Source organism: Perissodus microlepis, chromosome 1, assembly GCF_051167445.1.
Source record: "Perissodus microlepis isolate ML-2025 ecotype Zambia chromosome 1, ASM5116744v1, whole genome shotgun sequence".
NCBI classification, from domain to species: domain Eukaryota; kingdom Metazoa; phylum Chordata; class Actinopteri; order Cichliformes; family Cichlidae; genus Perissodus; species Perissodus microlepis.
The window spans coordinates 14,747,330-14,766,692 of record NC_140461.1 but is presented as its reverse complement, the minus strand read 5'-3'; the positions used below and the strand labels follow the sequence as shown (position 1 = coordinate 14,766,692).

General features: G+C 40.4%; 1 protein-coding gene across 3 annotated transcripts in view; it reads right to left on the bottom strand.

The window, feature by feature from the left end:
• Positions 1–6,350: 6,350 nt before the first annotated feature.
• itsn2b (intersectin 2b) overlaps positions 6,351–19,363 on the bottom strand; it is a 34,436-nt gene continuing 21,423 nt past the window's right edge. For all 3 annotated transcript variants that reach the window (XM_084931238.1, XM_084931256.1, XM_084931246.1), the window contains 19 exons: positions 19,082–19,134; positions 18,466–18,632; positions 18,261–18,291; positions 18,053–18,174; positions 17,001–17,097; positions 16,667–16,861; positions 13,241–13,362; positions 12,966–13,072; positions 12,650–12,833; positions 12,408–12,506; positions 11,827–11,910; positions 11,626–11,709; positions 11,483–11,545; positions 11,068–11,217; positions 10,855–10,973; positions 10,686–10,768; positions 10,511–10,594; positions 10,113–10,286; positions 6,351–8,811 (listed from right to left, as the gene is read on the bottom strand). In XM_084931238.1, the coding sequence (XP_084787364.1) occupies positions 8,663–8,811; positions 10,113–10,286; positions 10,511–10,594; positions 10,686–10,768; positions 10,855–10,973; positions 11,068–11,217; positions 11,483–11,545; positions 11,626–11,709; positions 11,827–11,910; positions 12,408–12,506; positions 12,650–12,833; positions 12,966–13,072; positions 13,241–13,362; positions 16,667–16,861; positions 17,001–17,097; positions 18,053–18,174; positions 18,261–18,291; positions 18,466–18,632; positions 19,082–19,134 (2,167 nt within the window). In that variant the 3' untranslated portion in view covers positions 6,351–8,662. The remainder of the gene's footprint in view (positions 8,812–10,112; positions 10,287–10,510; positions 10,595–10,685; positions 10,769–10,854; positions 10,974–11,067; positions 11,218–11,482; positions 11,546–11,625; positions 11,710–11,826; positions 11,911–12,407; positions 12,507–12,649; positions 12,834–12,965; positions 13,073–13,240; positions 13,363–16,666; positions 16,862–17,000; positions 17,098–18,052; positions 18,175–18,260; positions 18,292–18,465; positions 18,633–19,081; positions 19,135–19,363) is intronic.

The following is a 19,363-nucleotide window of genomic DNA, read 5'->3' as shown; positions in this document are numbered from 1 at the left end:
GGAGGGAGGAGAGAGAAACACTGAGGAGAGGAGAAGAAGAGGGACAGTGGGGCAGGAAACCAAGCAGAATACAATATTTCATGTGCAGTGTTGGAAAAAAAAGTGCTATTATTTAGACACATCACATGAAATTTCATAAAATCACATCATGCCTGCACCCTGTAAATCTAAGCTTTTTTATATGTAAGAATATATATATATATATATATATACATATATATACATATATATATATACATATATATATATTCACTAATCAGTAAAAGAGGCATGAGATAAAATTCAAAACTGAGCAGCACAGTGTTTCACATGCACAGAGATGACAGTGAGTGGCTGTGGCAGATGAGGATTTCAGTCACCTGTGAAGTCACCTTCTCACTGCATGGCCACACTTTGGATATTATCATTATTATTATTATCATTATTTATTTATACTGCAGTCGGACCATGTGCCCTCACAGCAATACTTATAGCTGATATTTTAGCACCAAATCAACACTTTTCTAAAAGATCAAAAACAACTTTATATCAGATTAACACTGATGAAATTTTCATTAGCTACCCCATCAGCTTGGCAGGTTATTTTTGTGCTGATGTTACGCAACGGGAAAAGTTTGAAAAACCCTCGAGGGCTGTGGTTGGGGAGGGTGACTGAGTTAAACAAAGTACTAAGCACTCAACAGGTATGTAGGGAAATAAAAACATGCAGTGGCATCCTTGGTAAAACTTTGCTCTTAGTTAAAGTTACTGTTACTGCTATTAGTCCTGTTAACTCTGGAAAAAGATGCTGGCTTTTCACTTCTTCAGAAAGATGCCAGACTTCCTAACGTGCAGCAAAACAATTCTGAGTGTAAACAATAAAACTCAAACTTGTTCAGGCAGCCAGCTGTAGTACGCTGCTGCACACTCATATGACACTCATCTCACTGCAACACTAGTCTTACACACCCATTAAATCACTGAGGTATATTTAAGCTGTCAGTATTTTGCTCATTCTTTTGCTGCGTGTCTGTGCAGACATGGTTTAAGCCTTTCACCCAGACAGGCTCTCCAAGATGTGTACTTTAACCTGAACCATGACCTCCTCATCCTAAACCTCATGCTACATAGTTTTATTGCCTAAAATCGACCAGAGAAACCTGAAAAGGCCCAGAAGTCAAACTTCTACCACTGCCTGCAAAATGTCAGAAGGTCATGACTATATCATTGATAAATAACAGGCAGTTGATGCTTACAGACAATGACATCATCACTAAAAGCCAATCCAGTGGTCTTGTGAACCCCCACCTAATGCTGACCATAGACTGTATATAAAAGATATGTGAGTGGAGCTACACCTTGGTTCTTTTTAAAAGCCAGCAGGGGGAGAATTGAAAGTCTACTCTTTGTAAATTATGGTCTCAGCTGGAGACCAAAAGCAGGATGTGACAGGTCGGATATGCAGACATGAAAACGACCCCAGAAGTTTTAGAGTATTTCTCCCAACTAGTTTAATTAATACGCATGTGTCTGTGGGAAAACAGGTGCTTCCACAGGGAAGCCTTAAAGTACAGTCATGTTGTTGTTTGGATCCTTGTTTTCTGTTTTATTTCTGTTCTTCTTTTAATATTATTTAGAAGTATTCTCCCCAGTGTTTCTGTCATCCATCCCCTTGCACTATTAAATACATGTTTTCTTTTGTTTATGAGGTGTTGATAACAACCAATTAACAGTTTACTTTTCATTCAAATTATCTGCATGTTGCTGCATTTAGGAATTCTGTGTTTTTCGGTTTTCGTCAGGTGAACCACACCCTTGTGACATCTGGATACCACAAAAAAGTTTAAGTCTTCACAAACAGGACTTTGCAAAACACTGGGGGATCCTTTTTATACTTTTATATGCAGTCTGTGATGCTGTTAATAAGCTAATATTTCATGGTGGAAATATCAGAATTGCTCCTGTTGTATTTTGATCCGTGATTTACCGTTTACAAACTTATTTCTCAGTGATACAAACAGATGTTACAGTGGATTATGCTTTTTTGTCTTTTAGTCCAAGTGCTGACTGTTACAGGCCTTAGCTCTGCGCTTACACATGTGATAGGCTGAGTTTCACTTCTGTGATTTCACATCTAAAACAAAAAAAAATCTAATTTCTGTTTCTCCACTTCTGTCAAGAATATCTATGTTTCAGATTTGACATAACCGTGTTGTCGAAAATTTGCTGGATCTTTCCGTTGCTCTTTGTAAAACTGCGATCACGTTTTCCGTTCTACGTCCACACGTGCACAAGTTATTAAATCAGCATCTTCACATTTCTGTAATTCTTTAATGGCTTGTTTAACACTTAATATCACACAAAAGCCTTGTGTTACTGGTTGTGTTCAGGTCTGCACAATCTGAAATCTCAACACATTTACATGCAAACTCCCCTCTCTTGCACAATTACTGGAGAGAAAGAAATAAAATGAATCCACGCATCTTTTTTTCCTTGCCACATGTGAAGGTTATTTATAGCGCTGATATAGCAGAATTAAGGTTAATAGATATTAATTAAGCCAAGCATCTCCTTATGTTTGCGATTATAATGTCTAAACATTGTTCTTTTTGCAGAATACACAACACACAGACCACTTTAAATCCATAATGCATGTATTTCTGCACTTCCTGCTCAGGGTGCTGAAATATTAACTCTCTTAAAGCCGTGGAGTGTTTTCTGTCAGGAATTATTGTCAACCCTCTTTGAAATAGCGAGGGACGGGAGCTGCGAGTTTCAGGTACTGAGGGGGGACGTTGGGTCTGCGCCACGCTGGGGTTTTTGCTCCACTGGTGCTTCACTTCATTATTTAAGAAGCTTCAGGGGTGAAATTTCAGGTCAGTGTAGGCAATCTCATCTCAGCACATCAGCAAAATAAAACACCATCAACTTCATCATAGATGGGAGTAATTCATATTTACTGATCAATATAAACACAAGTCGGCCAAGCTAAAGATGTCCCAAGATTCGCGTGCGCTGGCTTTGGTTAACCTGGACATATTCAGCGGTCTTTTGGCTCTTAACCTTAAACCCCAAATGGGCCACAAATCTGTACTTTCAGCTTTACAAATGACTAAACAATTTCATAAAACAGCTGGGTACCTTAGCTTTAGTGGGAACTATTTTCAGATGTGCACTAACACACATTTGAGCAGTTTGTAAGGATGCTTCATCTGAAAATAAATCCACAGTTATTGGAACAGATTAACATCTCACCGAGTGCTGCGCTGATGTGTTTAAAGGCATTTGTGGAAACAGTGGAGGTCTATCATTTCATCGTTTCCCACTACAGAAAAAATAACCTGCCGCGAGGTAAAGTTTGCTTATCGTTTTTTATGCGTTTCTGTGGGTTTGCCACTGATTTTGGGCCCACTGTGATGGGAAAATGACAACTTTTGCGAGGCTTGTTGTTCCAATCTTGGTAATGATTGAAAAATAATAATAACAATCACGACCTTAATTCAGTTCAACATCAGTTCATCGACAGCTTTTAGGTGAGTCCTCAATTTATTTATTTATTTTATTTTTAGCTGGGTGTCGTGTTCTGATGAATATGATCAGAAATCAACACAATAGCAAAAAGCTGATTTGTGCTCGTTTTGGTGGAGAGTTTCAGTGTTTTAATGTCTAGGAAAAGACCTGTATGACGTGGACGTGGTCTTTCTCTTTCACCCTCTTGTCTGTCTGCTGCTTCAGGGCACCTTTACTCAGTGTAGGTTTTTGGTCAGGACACAAATCCCTCATTATTTCTGTGTTTTCTTTGCGAGGGTATTTGTGTGTATGTGTGTGTTACATAAGACAACTGTTCATGTGGTGATAATCAAATCATTCCCATGACTAACTCAAGTGGAACTGAGGGCCTCTCAGACTCATCCTGTATGCATATGTCACTCTCTCCTTCCACGCTCTCTTTCTGTCTCCATGTGTGTTTATTCTCCTCTGTCTCTGTTTTTCTCCTCCCACCTCTAAACTGTTCTTTTCTTCTGCTTTGCTGCACTTTTCTTTTTCACTTTGTCTCATGCACTCTCTCTCCCTCTGGCTCTTCATTTGCCATTTCTATTTCTGTCTGCCTCTGAACCTTTACTATACCTTTTTCTATAAGGAAAAAATCCTTTAAGAGTATCTTGAAGTCAAACCAGCCTCATGACTGACCTTTTTCTCATAGCTGACATACACTCACTACTCACTTTATCAGCTATATAACTGGGTTTGGCCCCGTTTTTCCTTTTAAATTGCCTTCCTTCTTCATGCAGTAGTTTCAGCAAGGTTCTGAAAACATTCCTCTGAGATTTTGGTCCGTATTGACATGGCTGCATCTCACAGTTGTTGCACATTTGTCAGCTGCACACCCATAATGACAAACTCCTGTTCCACCGTGTCCCTGTGGTCATAGAGATGGAAATGGTCAGCATAAAAAGCAGCCTGAACCTTTAATACAAGGCAGGAGCCATGCTTTCGTGTTTTTTCGCCAAATTCTGACCTGAACATGCAAATGTCACAGCAGAAATTGAGACTCCTCAGATCAGGAAGCGGCCTCCTAATTTTCCATTGTTCAGTTTTGGTGATCCTGCATGAACTTACAGGTGTGGTTGTCTGCTGCTGTAGCCGATCTGCTTCAAGGTTTAAAGTGTTGTGTGTTCAGAGATGCGATATTTGAGTTACTGTTGCCTTTCTATCAGCTTCAAGCAGGCTGTGACCTCTGGCACCAAAACAAAATGCTGCTCACTGGATATTTTCTCTTTTCTAGAGATGGTTTTGTGGAAAAATTCCAGTAGATCATCTGAAGTACTCAGAACAGCCTGTTTGGCACCAACAAACATCCAATATTCAAATTCACTTAACTTGCTGCCATGTGATTTATATGTTAACAAGCAGCTGATGAGGTGTAACTAATGAGGTGACCTGTGAGTGCATATATTTAGAAATTTAAGTAAACATAAAAAAAATTTGTTTATTGTAAACGTCTTCTTTTGGCCAACCTGCGGTACCTACACAGGCTGTGGCAGGACTTTTTTCTCTGGCATGTTTCTTGTCTTCAAATCCATACAAAGTTGTTTTGAATGATTATATACATTATTATGGGGAGCACTGAATGGTTTGATTAGTATGACTCATCGATGACCTTCAGAAGAATGCCAGCGGGAGATTTTGGACTGATCGACAGCATTCATTCCCATCACAATGAAAACACAGAATAAGACTTGTGGAATCAATACCAAGGCCCACTGCAACTGTTCTGGCACCATGTTGTAGCCCAAAGCCTCCTTTAAGAGACTTAAGGGAAGAAAAAAAACAAAACATAACATGTTTTTTCGGTGAATCTGTTTGGACAGAAACAATTTTATCCACTATTGTTTTCACTCTTAGTCTGTGTCATCATGGCAAGAATGAGGACCTGGAGATACCCACTACAGCAAGAACCCCCACAAACATCAGTGTATGCATTTTGTCAACCTATTACAGCTTCTTTTATTTTACTGAATATGTGAATTTTAAATTGGGTCACCTTCACTAAACACATTCCGTCTATTGTCTTCTGCTTATCTGAGGTTGGACCGTGCTGGAAGCATGCTAAGGCAAGGAATTCCAGACATCCTTAACCCCAGCCACACTCTCCAGTTGGGAGAAGTACACAGGGCAGTCAATGTATGTGTCCATTGAGTTCTGGGTCTACTCTGGGATTTGACTGATATTTCAAGTGAATCGTATTTGTATTTAAAAATAAATAAATAAAAAGCTTCAGGCAATGCTATGACACTTACTTAAATAAGTATAAATTACATTTAATCCCTTTAGTTATATCATCACATCCCCCGCTGCATTAAATGCATTAGTAGTGCCATAGCATTCTACCACACAAGGTAGAGTTCAGCTGACTTTCTCGCCCCAGTCACGCAGCCGTGTGTGTTGCTGTCATCTCTTCACAGACCCACTCAGCGTGGTTACATAATGGCTGCTGCTCCTGTGGCCCCAGAGCCAGTGGAGGGTGAAGAAGGACTTAATGAGAGCTATTGGTGCGCACTGACAACTCTGCACTGAACTCTACGGACTCTGTGGCCGGACACCACGAGAAACCAGGCAAACCAAGAGTTAACTACCCCCCAAAAATATATATTTTACTTGTTCAAACATGAGAATTTATCTTCAAATCACGTCCGGCTTTATGAAAACTGTAAAATCTGTTGTAGTTTAGTAAAAATGCTGCACTGTAGTTGGAAAAAGCACAACAGCAGGATGGTGTGCTCAACTGCATAGTCTGCAGGAGGATGTTCGCTCACAGTTTAGTTATTTTAATTGGTCCTTTTTGTTTGACCGGACAATTAAATTGACAGTTTGATCACTTTTAATATCTTTAATTTGCTTTAAGAAACCCTGATACAGCGAGTGCCATATAAAGGCCAAGGTGAGTACAAAGAGCAGGTTACAGAATCCAAGCCGGTCAGCTGTGAACAGGCAAGTCAGGGTTAGAGAGGTCATAAACTCAGCAGTCAGTGCAGGAGGCTGAAAATGAAAGAGGAAAACAAGCTTTCACAGCCCTACGCAGACGAGGAAGTCTCACACCTTCCACAAATTTAAAAAAAAAAAAAAAAAAAAAAAAAAAAAAAAGGGCAACTCAGTGGAGTACAAGAGCACAAAATATCAGACCTAAGAAAACAATGAACAACTTCGTCTCCTTACAGTAAAACTCAATCAGGGGGGAAAAAAATGTATATGAATCCATTTCCACACATGCACTTCAGCCCTGGATGTCTAGACATCACCCAGCAGAGGTGAATGAACAACACAAATATCTGATGCAGTCGGATCAGACGTTAACTCGTCTTTACTTTTCTGTGTGCTCAAGTAAAAAGTCTATGTGAAGCTGGACTGTGCCGACTGAAGTTTGCACCTCTGACCCAAAAGGAACATTTCCACATTTCCAGTAGTGCGAATGAATCTGAAGCAGACCATTTCCTGCTGTGTGCTACATGTGAGAAAGGAAGACTGTGGAAAATATTCTGACTGGACTCAGAAGTTCATGTGTGGAAAGTCTTAAGATACTGAGCCGGCTTTCTCACAAAACAAACTCAGCGATTACCGACCGATTCTCCACGATGAAACAGAAAGGCGCTCTAAACTTTGGATAGTCACACGCATAAATTAAGAAATAAATACAACACATTTCGTTTAAATGCAGAGTTAGAAAATAATCTGAGCACACTGAGTAAGAGTAAAAACAACAACAACACAAATACGCAGCTTTTACACCCTTTATCTTTGCAGCGTCTTCATGGCTGACGTTCGTAAGCGCCAACTTTAACTTTTTGAGGTCACAATATTACTGTAAGCAGGCAGGGACGAGAGGGGTGAGCCTTAAAATGTGTCGGGCAGTTTGAAAAAGCATAAAAAAATACAAGTGGGAAAATACTGTTTGTTATTGCTCTCGATCTGAGTTACCTCAAAAAGTTAACGCCATCAAAACTGTTTGCATAAAAACACAAAACTCTCACCTTAATCATCTTAAACTCACTTGAAATTACTCGGCCGTAGCTGATTTCACACGTTAAAGAAAAAGCAAAAATAGTCTATTGTCAAGCCCAGCATCATCCCAATGAAGAGTAAATTATTTTAATCATATATTTTAAAAAAGAAAGGTCAAAAATGACTTTTATTAAGGCAAGAAGTTGTATCCTCCCAAAGTTGCAGGATCTGTTCGCTTCTCTATCGTTATACTTCTATTCTCCAAAGATATGTACTCACGAATACCAACATACACACAAAACACCAAAACGAGTGTTCAGCGTTGCTACAGTGACACAGACTCAACCCAGAACAACGTATCCTGAGATCTACAGTAGTAAACTGACTTCAGACCAGCTCTACAGACTTATTCTCCAAGTTGTCACTGTCCATCATTTGCCATCTACTGTCTCTGATGTCACTGTGAGAAGTGAGCCCAGACAGTTTATGATTGGCGACAGCCACAAAGCAGGCCAGCGAAGTCTCTAAAAAGCAGTCAGTCATGATCTCCTCAGAAAAAAAAAAGAAGAAAATAATATAAAGAGTCAACTTGTATCTCTTGACAGTTAAGATAAAACACTAGTTAGTTCAGTGTCAGCTCGTTTAATGGCCTTGGCTGAGCAGACTTGGCAAAGTGAATACTTAATAAAAACCGACTGAGATACAGAGCTCTGAGAGTCTAAAGGAGAGCACATATAGTTTTATTGCTTTGAATTATCTGCTTCTCAGCAGCTTTTGTCTGGTCCTAACTCCATCTGAAGGTTGTAAATTTTACATAGGACTCACATTCAGCTGTGGGACACACCAAGTCTCCATACTGAGCAGGTGAACAAGTTTCCCTTTCCATCTAAAGTCATCCCGAGGAACAAAAGATGAGCTCCAATTCCTATTTTGTGGCTTGAATTGTTGAAAGGCCATCTCTACTGCAGGACTTGGATGACATCAGAAGAGGTATTATTACTGCTGGTTAATATTAAATTAATTAAGGCCTGATGAAAGAGACCGTCTCTCCTTACAGCTTAGAGGAGAAACCATCTTAGTTTGTTAATGTGAAAACAAGCAGCCTTTTAAAATTTGGTTAACTGTTCTTAATTGAAAGTCTCTACAGAGGATGTAGTTTCTTGTTTCAGTTCTTCCTTTGCGGCTACTTGTGTCCATAGAGCTGTAGGTCGAGCCGGACCCACACTTCCCCTGTTGGGACCTCGTGCAGCAGAAGCCGACGCGTCGCTGGTCCCTTGTTCTCGAACTCTTTCTTTATGGTCGCCACTGGAACCTCGGTCCGGCCCAGGAACTCTGACACGAGAAAACACAACAGCACATGAGTTCGGAAGAAGTTATATTTATTTATTTTTCTGTTTTTAAAGAAGAAAACCATGTTTAACTTTTTATACTTTTTGTAATTATCCTGTGTACAGTTTAACTAAAATATTCAACAACAACAGCCAACGTTTAACCAGTGGGGGTGTTGAGACAGTTTCAGTGACACATGGGATGCTCTTTTAATATTTCTTTTAAACCCCACACCAGTGTGTTCAACTCATTTCACACAGTTTTTGCCCCCCCCCCCAGATTGATCCATGTGCTGGTGTGGACCTCTGACCTCGTGTTTGACACTCCCACCCTACACCCATGTCTTAAGAGGATTTGTCATTCTGCCACTGAATAAAATAACCATTTATCTATTTTCTACAGCTTATCCCTGTCATGGGGGCAGGAGGCACACCTAGCCCCCACTGTCCCTAGCTACCTCCTCAAGCTTATGTGAGGCATTCCCAAGCCAGAGCAGAGAAATAATCTGTCAGCTGTGTCCTTGGTTTGTCCTGGGGCTACGTCCTGGTAGTTCACTGTGGCGGGGTGTGGTTTGTGGCTTAGCTGCAGGGGAGGGGTGGAGCAGTGGGCTCAGAGAGTGTCAGGGGAGGCTGGGAACAGCCAGTAATCGTCATCTAACCATGCCTCCTCTATTTCAGGAGGATGCCGTGACCCGGAGAAGAGGGCAGTCCAGACAGGAAGCTAATGCTAACAAGTGTGCCGACCCAGCTCAGAGGGGAGAGTTGCTGGAAAGTGACTCAGTTGTAAATGAATTTATAGAGAAAGTTGCCGTAAATAAATACTTAGCTTGCTCCATGACATGTGTTGGGTTCTCCATTTCATAGTTTGTGTTCGGGCATCTTAATCAGATGATATTACCCAGCTCCAGCTATCCACAACCTTAAACTTTCAGTCGTGACTCAGAGATAGTGACCATAGGTGAAGGTGGGAATGTAGACTGAAGTGTAAAACAGCAGCATTACTTTCACGGCCAGTTCTCTCTTCACCACAACAGACCGGTACAGCATCCACACTAATCTCCCACTCCACCCTCTCCTCACTCAAAGACAAGACCTCCAAGATACTTTTCTGCACTTGGAGCAGCAGCTCATTCCCAACCTGGAGTGGGAACTCCACTGTTTTCTTACAAACAAGTGTTAATAATAATTTAATTTGTATACATTTACACCATAATCTAACTATTTTATGGGCTTTTAAGGAAAGAGTTCTGAACAAACTTTAGCAATATTAATAAAATGAAATAATGTAATTAGCCGGTAGCTAACCGTCTGGTGAAAACTGGTCTTTTTCGTTGATGGTGATGCAGAGGACGTCCTGGTAGATGTCTTTGATGTGAAACTGACAGTTGAAGTTCCATTTGGGGTTCAGGGTGTCGTTGATTGCTCTGGATGTGAAGATCTGAGCTCCCATGGTCACTTCACAGTAAGGGTTACTTTTACCTGCAGGAGGGAAAGACAGCAGACAGGCATGAGGAGGATGTAAGAGCAGGTAAAGAGAAAGCAAGTTGAGGATTGATTCAGATAATCAAAAAAAAAAAAATGGAAAAAGGAGAGTCAAGGAAAAAAAGGAAGAAGTAAAAATAAAAGTGTAAAAGTATAAAACAAAGAAAAAAAAAAGAAAAGAAAAAAAGCTGATGATTTGTTTTTAGTGCATTCATGCTCACCGTTGGGTTTTGCTGCCTTGAGTTCAGTGGCTTCTAGGATGGTGACGAGCAGTCTGCCAATTCCACTGCCTTTCATAGAGCGTGCTGTAAACACGTGCACAGAAAGCTTAAATGATTATTTGAGATTATCGCGTTTAGGTGACACGAATGTGGCTCTTGGAGTGTAGACACAAACCTTGATAAACCTTTTCCCTTTTTTTCTTTTCAGTCTCAATAAATTCCTCAGACGCCACCTTAATCTTCTGAACCCACGCCGTCCTGAAAAACACAAACACGCAGGCATTCGTAAAAGCCACTGATTCACTGGCACATTTCTCTGTGTGTACGCCGACGTGTGCACATACCGTTCATTAATGTTGTCTGTTCTGAGCATGTAGACTTTGTCAATGTGTGAGATGTGGAAGATGGGCTCATCGCTGGAAGGATCTGGAAGCTTGACCAGAGCTTCGTTCAGGAGGACGGGCTACAGGAAACACAAGATGAAACAGGGTCGGGCACAAACACAAAGTCTAACGTTGCCTCAAAGGAGGAGATTTCCACTCGTGTGCATCTCTTACCGGTTTGTAGATCTTTAGCTGTACGTTATTCTTGTTGCTGAACAGTTTATCGGGTCCAGATGAGGTGAACTGTTTAGCCGCGTACGTTAAAAGCAGGAAGTCGTTGAAGAGGAAAGCCCAGAGTTCCTTGCTGCTCTTTGCCTTGTACAACTGTGACGATAGAGTGATACACCCGCACATGTATGATTAAACATTTAAAAAACTAACTACATTAACTGATTTACTTTCGCAAATCTTCAGCAAAACACGACTTTAAATTATTTAAAGCTTACTGGTGTCTGAAGATTTTACTTTGTGGTATGAGGCTTGTAACCAGTAACACTACTTCCTGGGATTTGAACCATTAAGTTTCAAATTTCATCATCCGTTATGCCCCATCCTGCCAGCCAATATGAGAACCTGCAGTGAAACTCACCTTGCCGCTGTGGAGCAGTTTTCTGGGGCCCAAACAGTTGGTAAGGGAATTAAAGACCAAATGCTGTAAAAAGCGAGAAAGTTTAAAACGTTTCAATGTTTTCACACAAAGATCCATGAAGGAAAAACCATAAATCTCAATACCTCGACAGGACCGTCACAATTAACGTGGCTCTGAATCCACTCCAGTCTGTCGGAGTTCTCCTTCTCTCTTACACCCTCGTTCACCTGCACAAGGTAATCGCCCAGAAACACCACATCAGATTCTTTCAACCACAACACAAAGACTTTCTAATTAAGCGACTCACTGGGTTCATTAATAAAGGAAATGATGATGATAAAAACCTGTTTACAGAGCTCCTCCGCCCTCTCCAGCGCCTCTTTCAAAGGACCTCGGTCAGCATGGCCCTCTGCAGTGCACTCCAGGATCTGCACAAGTAAATACACTAATAACTATTCGTGCTCACATTTGACGTTAATTTTATTAACAGCTATTTTCCGTCACTAAAGAGTGTCTTTCATTGGATATTCTGTCGATGAACATGTACTGTAAAGATATTGGAGCGTAATTTTGACTACTTCTGGCAGTGCAAGCTGATACCTGGTGCAGAATGACAGCTTACCGTGATAACTTCTGATCACGTCCCTGAATGTAAAGCTCTGGCTGAAAATACTCTCCAGGGAGAACATTCATACTTAAAGTAAAAGTATCATAGAACTGGAAAAAGTGCTTGCATAGTCCGTCACTCTCCACACCCTTATAAATTCTGTTTTTGTATATTAATGTGAGTCTAAATATTTAAAACAGCTAACAATAAAATAATAGATACAATTATGACAGAATTTATAAAACAACCAGAAAGTCAAATGCAGCCAGTTAAGGCCACACTTTAAAGTCAGACATGCTCGTGAAAACCATGGCCTACGTTTTTGATGTGCAGTGGGTAGCGAGTGATCCTCTGCATTGGTTTCAGCAGGAAGCTGGACAGCGGCATTCCTTTACACCTGTAGTCTGTGGCGATTTTCTAAGAGAAAAAAGACAACATTAAAAGATTAACAGATACATTCTTGTCTTTCAACAAAACCGGAACCCCTAAAATTCCCAAACTCTAAATGGAAAACATGAAGCTCTCATTGGAAGCGGACAAGATGTGGGAATCCCTCCTACCCTCATGAAGTCCTTAAAGTCTGAATCATTGTCAGTGCGAGTCTGCAGCAGTGTGGCGCCGTTGAACTGGCATGAGCAGAAACGGATGTAGGGCTGCATGTGAGACAGCTCGGCAGCCAGGATATCTCCAATCATCCCCACTGGATTGTTCTCTCCACCGGTCTTCTTACGAACGCGGAGCGCCCTGCACACATACACAAGACAAACCCACAACATGCTTTTTCACACTGAAAAAAATCTGCACAAACACTCTTCACAACATTTCCTCACGCTATCAGAAACACTGTCGCCTCTGCTCTGCCCACAAGATATTTACTTGACAAATTTTGAGTTGCAGGCCAGCAGTTCCTTCCAGTTGACAAAAATCATGTTCATCTCTGACTCATTCAGCCGGCCCGACACAGACATGGGCTTGTAGAAAACCTACACAAGCAGAGGAAAAAGCCACAAATGTTACAAAACACACCAAGTCCCAACTCACACACACACAACACAGTAATAACTGCAGCGTGTAACTTTTCTTGGTGTGATTTTTGAGAATGCTACTTTTTGCTTTTACATGTATTATTCAGCAGATTTGTGTGAAATTACCTCCAGCACTATCTGCAAATCTTCCACATATTTTTCCTCAGTTTCTATCAGCTCATGGATGTAACCTTGCCTCTTCTTCTCTTGAGGGCTCAGTGAATCCAGGCTGTTCAAGTCCGCACACCCTGAAAAACAGGAGCAACACCCAGAGGAGAGGTTTGCATGAAAAAGAAAACAAACCAACCAGTCCATCCACGTCAACAAAACCCACAAATGACTGCTTGTACCGATAGCCCAGGTTTGCGTTTACTGCCTCCTGCTGGAAGTGTCTGCACAGGAAAACAAAAATGATTCCTCCTCTGTACCCTCTCATACATTACTTTCAGAAAGGTTTAAAAAAAAGCAGGTGGCAGACGGCAACCGTCTAACACACACTTACCTGATACAGGGCGCCCATTCATCCACTGTGAGGATCCCATGCAAACTGACTGCTCATCCCCTATAAACTCCTTTCTTTCCTCTCCCTCTCTTGTTTCACTCTCATCTGCTGTGTCATCCCAAAGGTTTAGAAAGTGAAATCTGTTCTGTGAATCCATTGCTACGACTGATTGTAGCTGGCTGGCTGTTTGCTCAGTCTGATTGTACTCTGCCTGTCCTGTCAGGTTTGGCTCTTTCTGTGCCGTTATCTTCTTGCTGGGATAAATCTGTTTGTACCAAAACAGGAAAGGAAGTTCTTTTTTTTTTTCACCCTTGAATGGGGGGGAAAAAAAGGTGGATAAACCTGACCTTCTATTTTTCTGCACCTTCATCCATTAATAATAAGTCTATAAAGCTGTGGATATTCACATGTTTTTAGATAAGGTAGTACAGGTTAGCCAAAGTCACATAGATAACATTAAACAAAAGCAGAGAAACAAATCCAAACTATTCAAGAAGCAATCCTTTGGGACTAAATTACAAATCAGATCCATGCATGTAAACAGAAAAAAAAAAAATATCACAAAAACAAGGTGAGATGGTTTTCATCTATCCGGTCATCTTAATTGTGTGGATTTTATTGAACATGTAAACACTGAGCACAACTCACACACACACAATCTTTATTTTATTTATTTTATTTCAGATTCAGAAAATATACCAGACAGATCTTCCATCACCTTTGTAGCACAAATGTTTGGTATATCTTTAAAGTCAGTTGTGCAAACACTGTTAGTGTTGTTCTCTATGGCAGCCTTTCACCTGAAATCCCAACAAATAAACTGTGATAAAACAAATACAGGATCTCCCCACTCCCAAAAACGTAACAAACCCTTTAACAATGATTAGCTCTTCTTGCATTAGAGGTCGTCAAACTCTTTTGTACCATTTCTAATTTCTCCCTAGAGTCAGTGCACCAAGAGAGCATCCACAGGATATAAAGTCTTTCACCCATTGACCTGAATTTATCCCCAATCCCAACATTAACCAGTACCTTTTTATTTATTTTAATATGTAACCTGTGGTTAACACTATCAGCAGACATGCATTCACTCCCTTCCACAATAAAATCACCCTGAGCAGCAGCAGAAAAGCAGCATTCATTAATATAAAGTGCAGCACTCATCTTTAAATATCACCCCTAACAACAAGGCTTACTGTAACATCCTTTTTACACATGCACTGCAGTCCTGAACTTTTCTAGACCTTAACTATGTGAAAATGCAAAATCCAAGTGCAGCTGGATTGAACATAAACTGGTCTTTAACCACATGGTTGTACCATCAACTGAAACAAAACACCTGTAACACCTTATTAAATGCAAATGAATCATCAGGTTGTTATGAAACTGAAACTTTGAATCACTAAAGTGGAAAAAGTATTGACAAAAACCATCTACAGATGAAGTTGTGGCCATTGAAAGGATTAAACTGACACTAGTTAACTCTGAGAAAGCAAAAGAAAACATGAAATTATTGCTTTTAGATATATGGACTTATTAGTTTCACACTTTGGTTAGGTTTAGGATAAACAAACCGGTTTAGCATTGTAAAACCAAAAACAAACAAACAAATGAAACCCATAAAAAACAAACAAACAAACAAACAAACAAATAAAAAAACTTTTTCCCCCAGTTACAAGACCGAGACATCACAAAAATGTGATTAGACACTTGATGTTTGTAGGAATAACACCAGCAGAGAGATAACAGACAGTGCAAACACATCTGAAGGAAACCATTTTCTGTTGTGTGCTACAAGAAAGAAAGAAAACTTCAAGGGACAACATTTCAATCTGGAGTTCATGCGTGACAACAGGCCATGTCTTTAATGGGTTACTCACTCTAAAGCTGTTTTCCCACATGAACTTTGGGAAATTTAGCAAGAATTAAGTCAGAATATTTTCCTTTCTCACATGTGGCACACTCCAGGAAATATTTTTCTTCAGATGCGTCCATATTTGGTGTGGTTTAAGTGAGTGAACTCCCTGTAAAGAGCATGCAGGAGGTAGAAACATGACACCCACCATCAGCTTTGCAGTTTGCACCATCTAATGCACCTCGGTGAGGCAAGTCCTAGAAACGTTTGCTGCTGTAGTCTAAGTTTGATGCAGATATGCTCATACTGGATTCTTTGTTCCCTTTTTGAATCACTTTCATTAAGACAGCAGGTCAGACTTTATAACATTTCACTGGAAGGACAGCAGCCCGACCTTTTCAATCCTCCTCAAAATTATTCACATTTTTGAGGTTTATCATGATCTCAATCTTTAGTATGAAACAAGAGTTAAGGCAGCTGCAGTAACACTTTACCATCATGTCTGATTAAAGACACATCTCTGAGGAACAGTTAGGTTTGTGTGAGCAGAACTCCAGAAACTGGAGAGCCAATAACGGAAAAAAGAGAAACATATGACAGAGACAGGTTTGGGCTGAATGAGGGAGGAAATGTGCCTACCGAAGGAAGAAGAAGCCACAGAGAAACCCACTATCACTAAGCGTCAACTTTTACAATAAAAAAACAGAACCGAAGGAATCAAAAAGTCAGAATCACCACAAAGAGTCATGAAAAACTAGCTTCACTCCCAAGTTAATTTACTCAAGCCCCCCTCGTTTTTAATTTTTCACCTGCTGCTTGAGTTTGTCTTAAATATAGTGAACAAAATGAAATTTGCTTAATGGGAGAAGTTAGAAGATAAGTGTCCAATCACTTCAGCCCGTCAGAGCAGAGTGTGATAGTGGGTCTCTCTGAAGTCGGGAGGTGAAGAGGGAGAAGAGGTGGAGGAGGAAGAGTCTTTCTACCACCCTAAAAAGAGAAACAAACGAAGAACAAGAGAGAGGGAGAAATACAGATTGGGAGGGGGGGAAGACGGTCAGTGTGAAGAAAAGTGTGACAGACGAGCTGATAATAAACTATCAAGGGTCGTAGATAGGCAGGTACGGGTAAATGAACAAACACTTAAGAATAGTTAGTCATACAGGTTTGAAGCAACATGGAAGAGAGATTTACATACACTGCTGACTGGGGTCAACATCCGCCGTGGTCATCTGAACATAATTGGTGGGGAACAATCCAGTAACCCCGTTGGATTCTCCTTTCCACCAGTCAGGGTCACTCTTGTCTAAAACGTTGATCAGTTGCCCTTTAGAGAAGCTCATCTCTTCCCCATTGGCGGCTGTGTAATCATATATGGTGATCACCTGGCAGACTGAATATGAAGAGGACAGTGAGGTTATTATTTTTGCCTAGTCCACGCTGGTATTTTATTAATGCTGTAAAATGCATGCTGCTTTGACTTTTGCCCTCCCTCAGTGACTTAAAGTGGTGTCTGTGTGTGTCTGCGTTACCTGGTTGAGGTGCTGGTGTGGACTTGCCACTGCTGGATTCCAGTACTTTAACATGAGTAGCAGGGAACCAGCCCTTCTGACGCTTTTTACCACGAGCCTGGAGTCAGAAAATACAAACAGTCACTGGCTTTCAGTGAGGTTTTAATCAGACTCACAATTTTTTTTCCAAAGTTCATGATTGCTTGAGTGTTATGCCAAAACAAAAGGAATGTTTATGTCCGAGCAAATAATCATTTCATTTTTCTCCGAAAGAAAAAAAACACCTCTGCTAGTCAGAGTCAATAAAACTGACCTCTCAGTCTGCTTTTCACTGCTGGTACCTTTTAGAAGCTTTTGGTTAAATTATCTGACAAATAATGTGATTTGCTGCACAGTTCATTTTACTAACACAACATCCAGCGAGTAGTTGTGTACAATACTGCAAAACTTGGTACTGATTTGAACCAAGTAAATAGGCCCAGTATCACCGATACCAAGTATCTTTGAACAAGGCGGATGGGCATGCTGGGAATTGTAATGTGCAGGAATGTGGAAAATGTGCAGGAACCTGTTGACGTCAACTGTGCAACAGCTTGTGTGATCATTGTGTTTGTTGTCCAGCAGTATAATAAATTATGTTTAGCAAAGAAAAAGATAAAAGTGGTTCTCTAAGGAGGAAGGAGAAACGTAGGCAGAATGAGTACAACTTTGGAGATGAGTGTTGTCAATGACTTTGTTGAGTGCAAGGCCTCAAAGATGAAGATGAGTGACTGAACCACTTCTTATATGTTGAAAATACGTACTCATAGTGGAATATGTGTGTGTGAAATATCTATAAGCTAAATAATGAGGAATTTTATACATGAGTGTGCTTGTTATACGGTGACCCATCCACTCAGTCTGTGAGGACCTGTGGTTAATGGGCTTCTCACCGTTGTTCATGCTTATAGACATTCGAGTTGTCTTTGTGCCTTTGTGTCAGCAAGGATGAATCTGTTTTGGGCTTGTGGTAGCCTAGTTTAAAAAAAAGAAAAAAAAAAAGACTATAACTTGAAAAACCCCTAAACGCTGACCTGCAGTTCACCAAGCCACCAGCCTGAGACATCCTTGCTGAGGATGAGGATGAGCTGGCCATTTTCCAGATTCAGCTGCTCAGGACCAGTAGAAGTGTGAGGTCTAGTAACCTGAGCGACCTCTGTGGACATAAAACACAAACAACTTATTTCAGAAAAATGTACAATCAGGACTTCAACAAAACATGTTTGAAACTTAGAACGTTACCTTGCTTTTTCTTTCCAGATGTGCTCGATGTCTGAAAATAAAATATGGGTTTATATTTCAGTATGTGTTCTTTTATAACCCTTTATGTTATAATGCAATCTATTATGAAATTGTCACAAACTGAAGTCTTAAATAAGACCTTCCCAAATTATTTATTGCAGCAGACCAGTTCATGCCCCGTGTGTGTTATGTTGAGTGTTCTTACATCTGTCTCTTTAGGTTTGACGTAGTTGCTGGGAAAGACGCCCGTGCGGTTTCCTATCGAGCCGTTCCACCACTCTCCATCTCTCTTGCTCACCAGGATCACATCTCCCTCTTTGAATGTCAGATCACCGGACTGTGGAGACTCGTAGGTGTACAAGGCCACAAATTCTGGAAAAGAAAAAGAATCAAAAAGACTAAAACACAACAATACAGCTATAGGCCCACGTGTTGTTTACATCGATAAACTAACCTCCATTATAGTCCAACTAAAAGAGTCAACAAATCCTGAATGATAGCAGATGAACAGTAATGTTGAATTTTGAATGAAGCATATATTATCTAAATAAATGTGAAAAGCTAAACAAATCGACAGCAAGAAGGGAAAAATTGTGTAGTTAAGGCTGTTCAATCATTTAATCTTTATAAAATGTTAAAATATGATCCCAAAAAGTTGATTCTGTTCATCTGGACGTTGAGTTTTCAGTGGGAGAAACGTTTCGTTGCTTATCCAAGTGACTTCTTCAAACAGACTGTCAAACAGACTGCATACAGTTTGGACTCTTAGTTTTATTCAATATCAGGAAGCACAGTTTACATTTCACAAGACTTTACTTTACCTTCAAGCTGCAGGCTGTCCCCATCAGAAACATCAGCAGAGGAGCTCTTCACACTGTAAAGACAGAGAGACAATATTACAGTACATACATGCATACATGCGTACATACATGACTGCTCATGTTATCATGTGGCTTGACTTGACTGATTTAGTTTGAGATAATGGCACCAAAGTTTACATATGGAAGGCACACAGGTATGTGCTTCAGATTACAGAGTTTATGCAAATTAATGGAGATTAATTAATTTAACAAAAGACAATGAAGTATGTTTGTCTGTTTTAC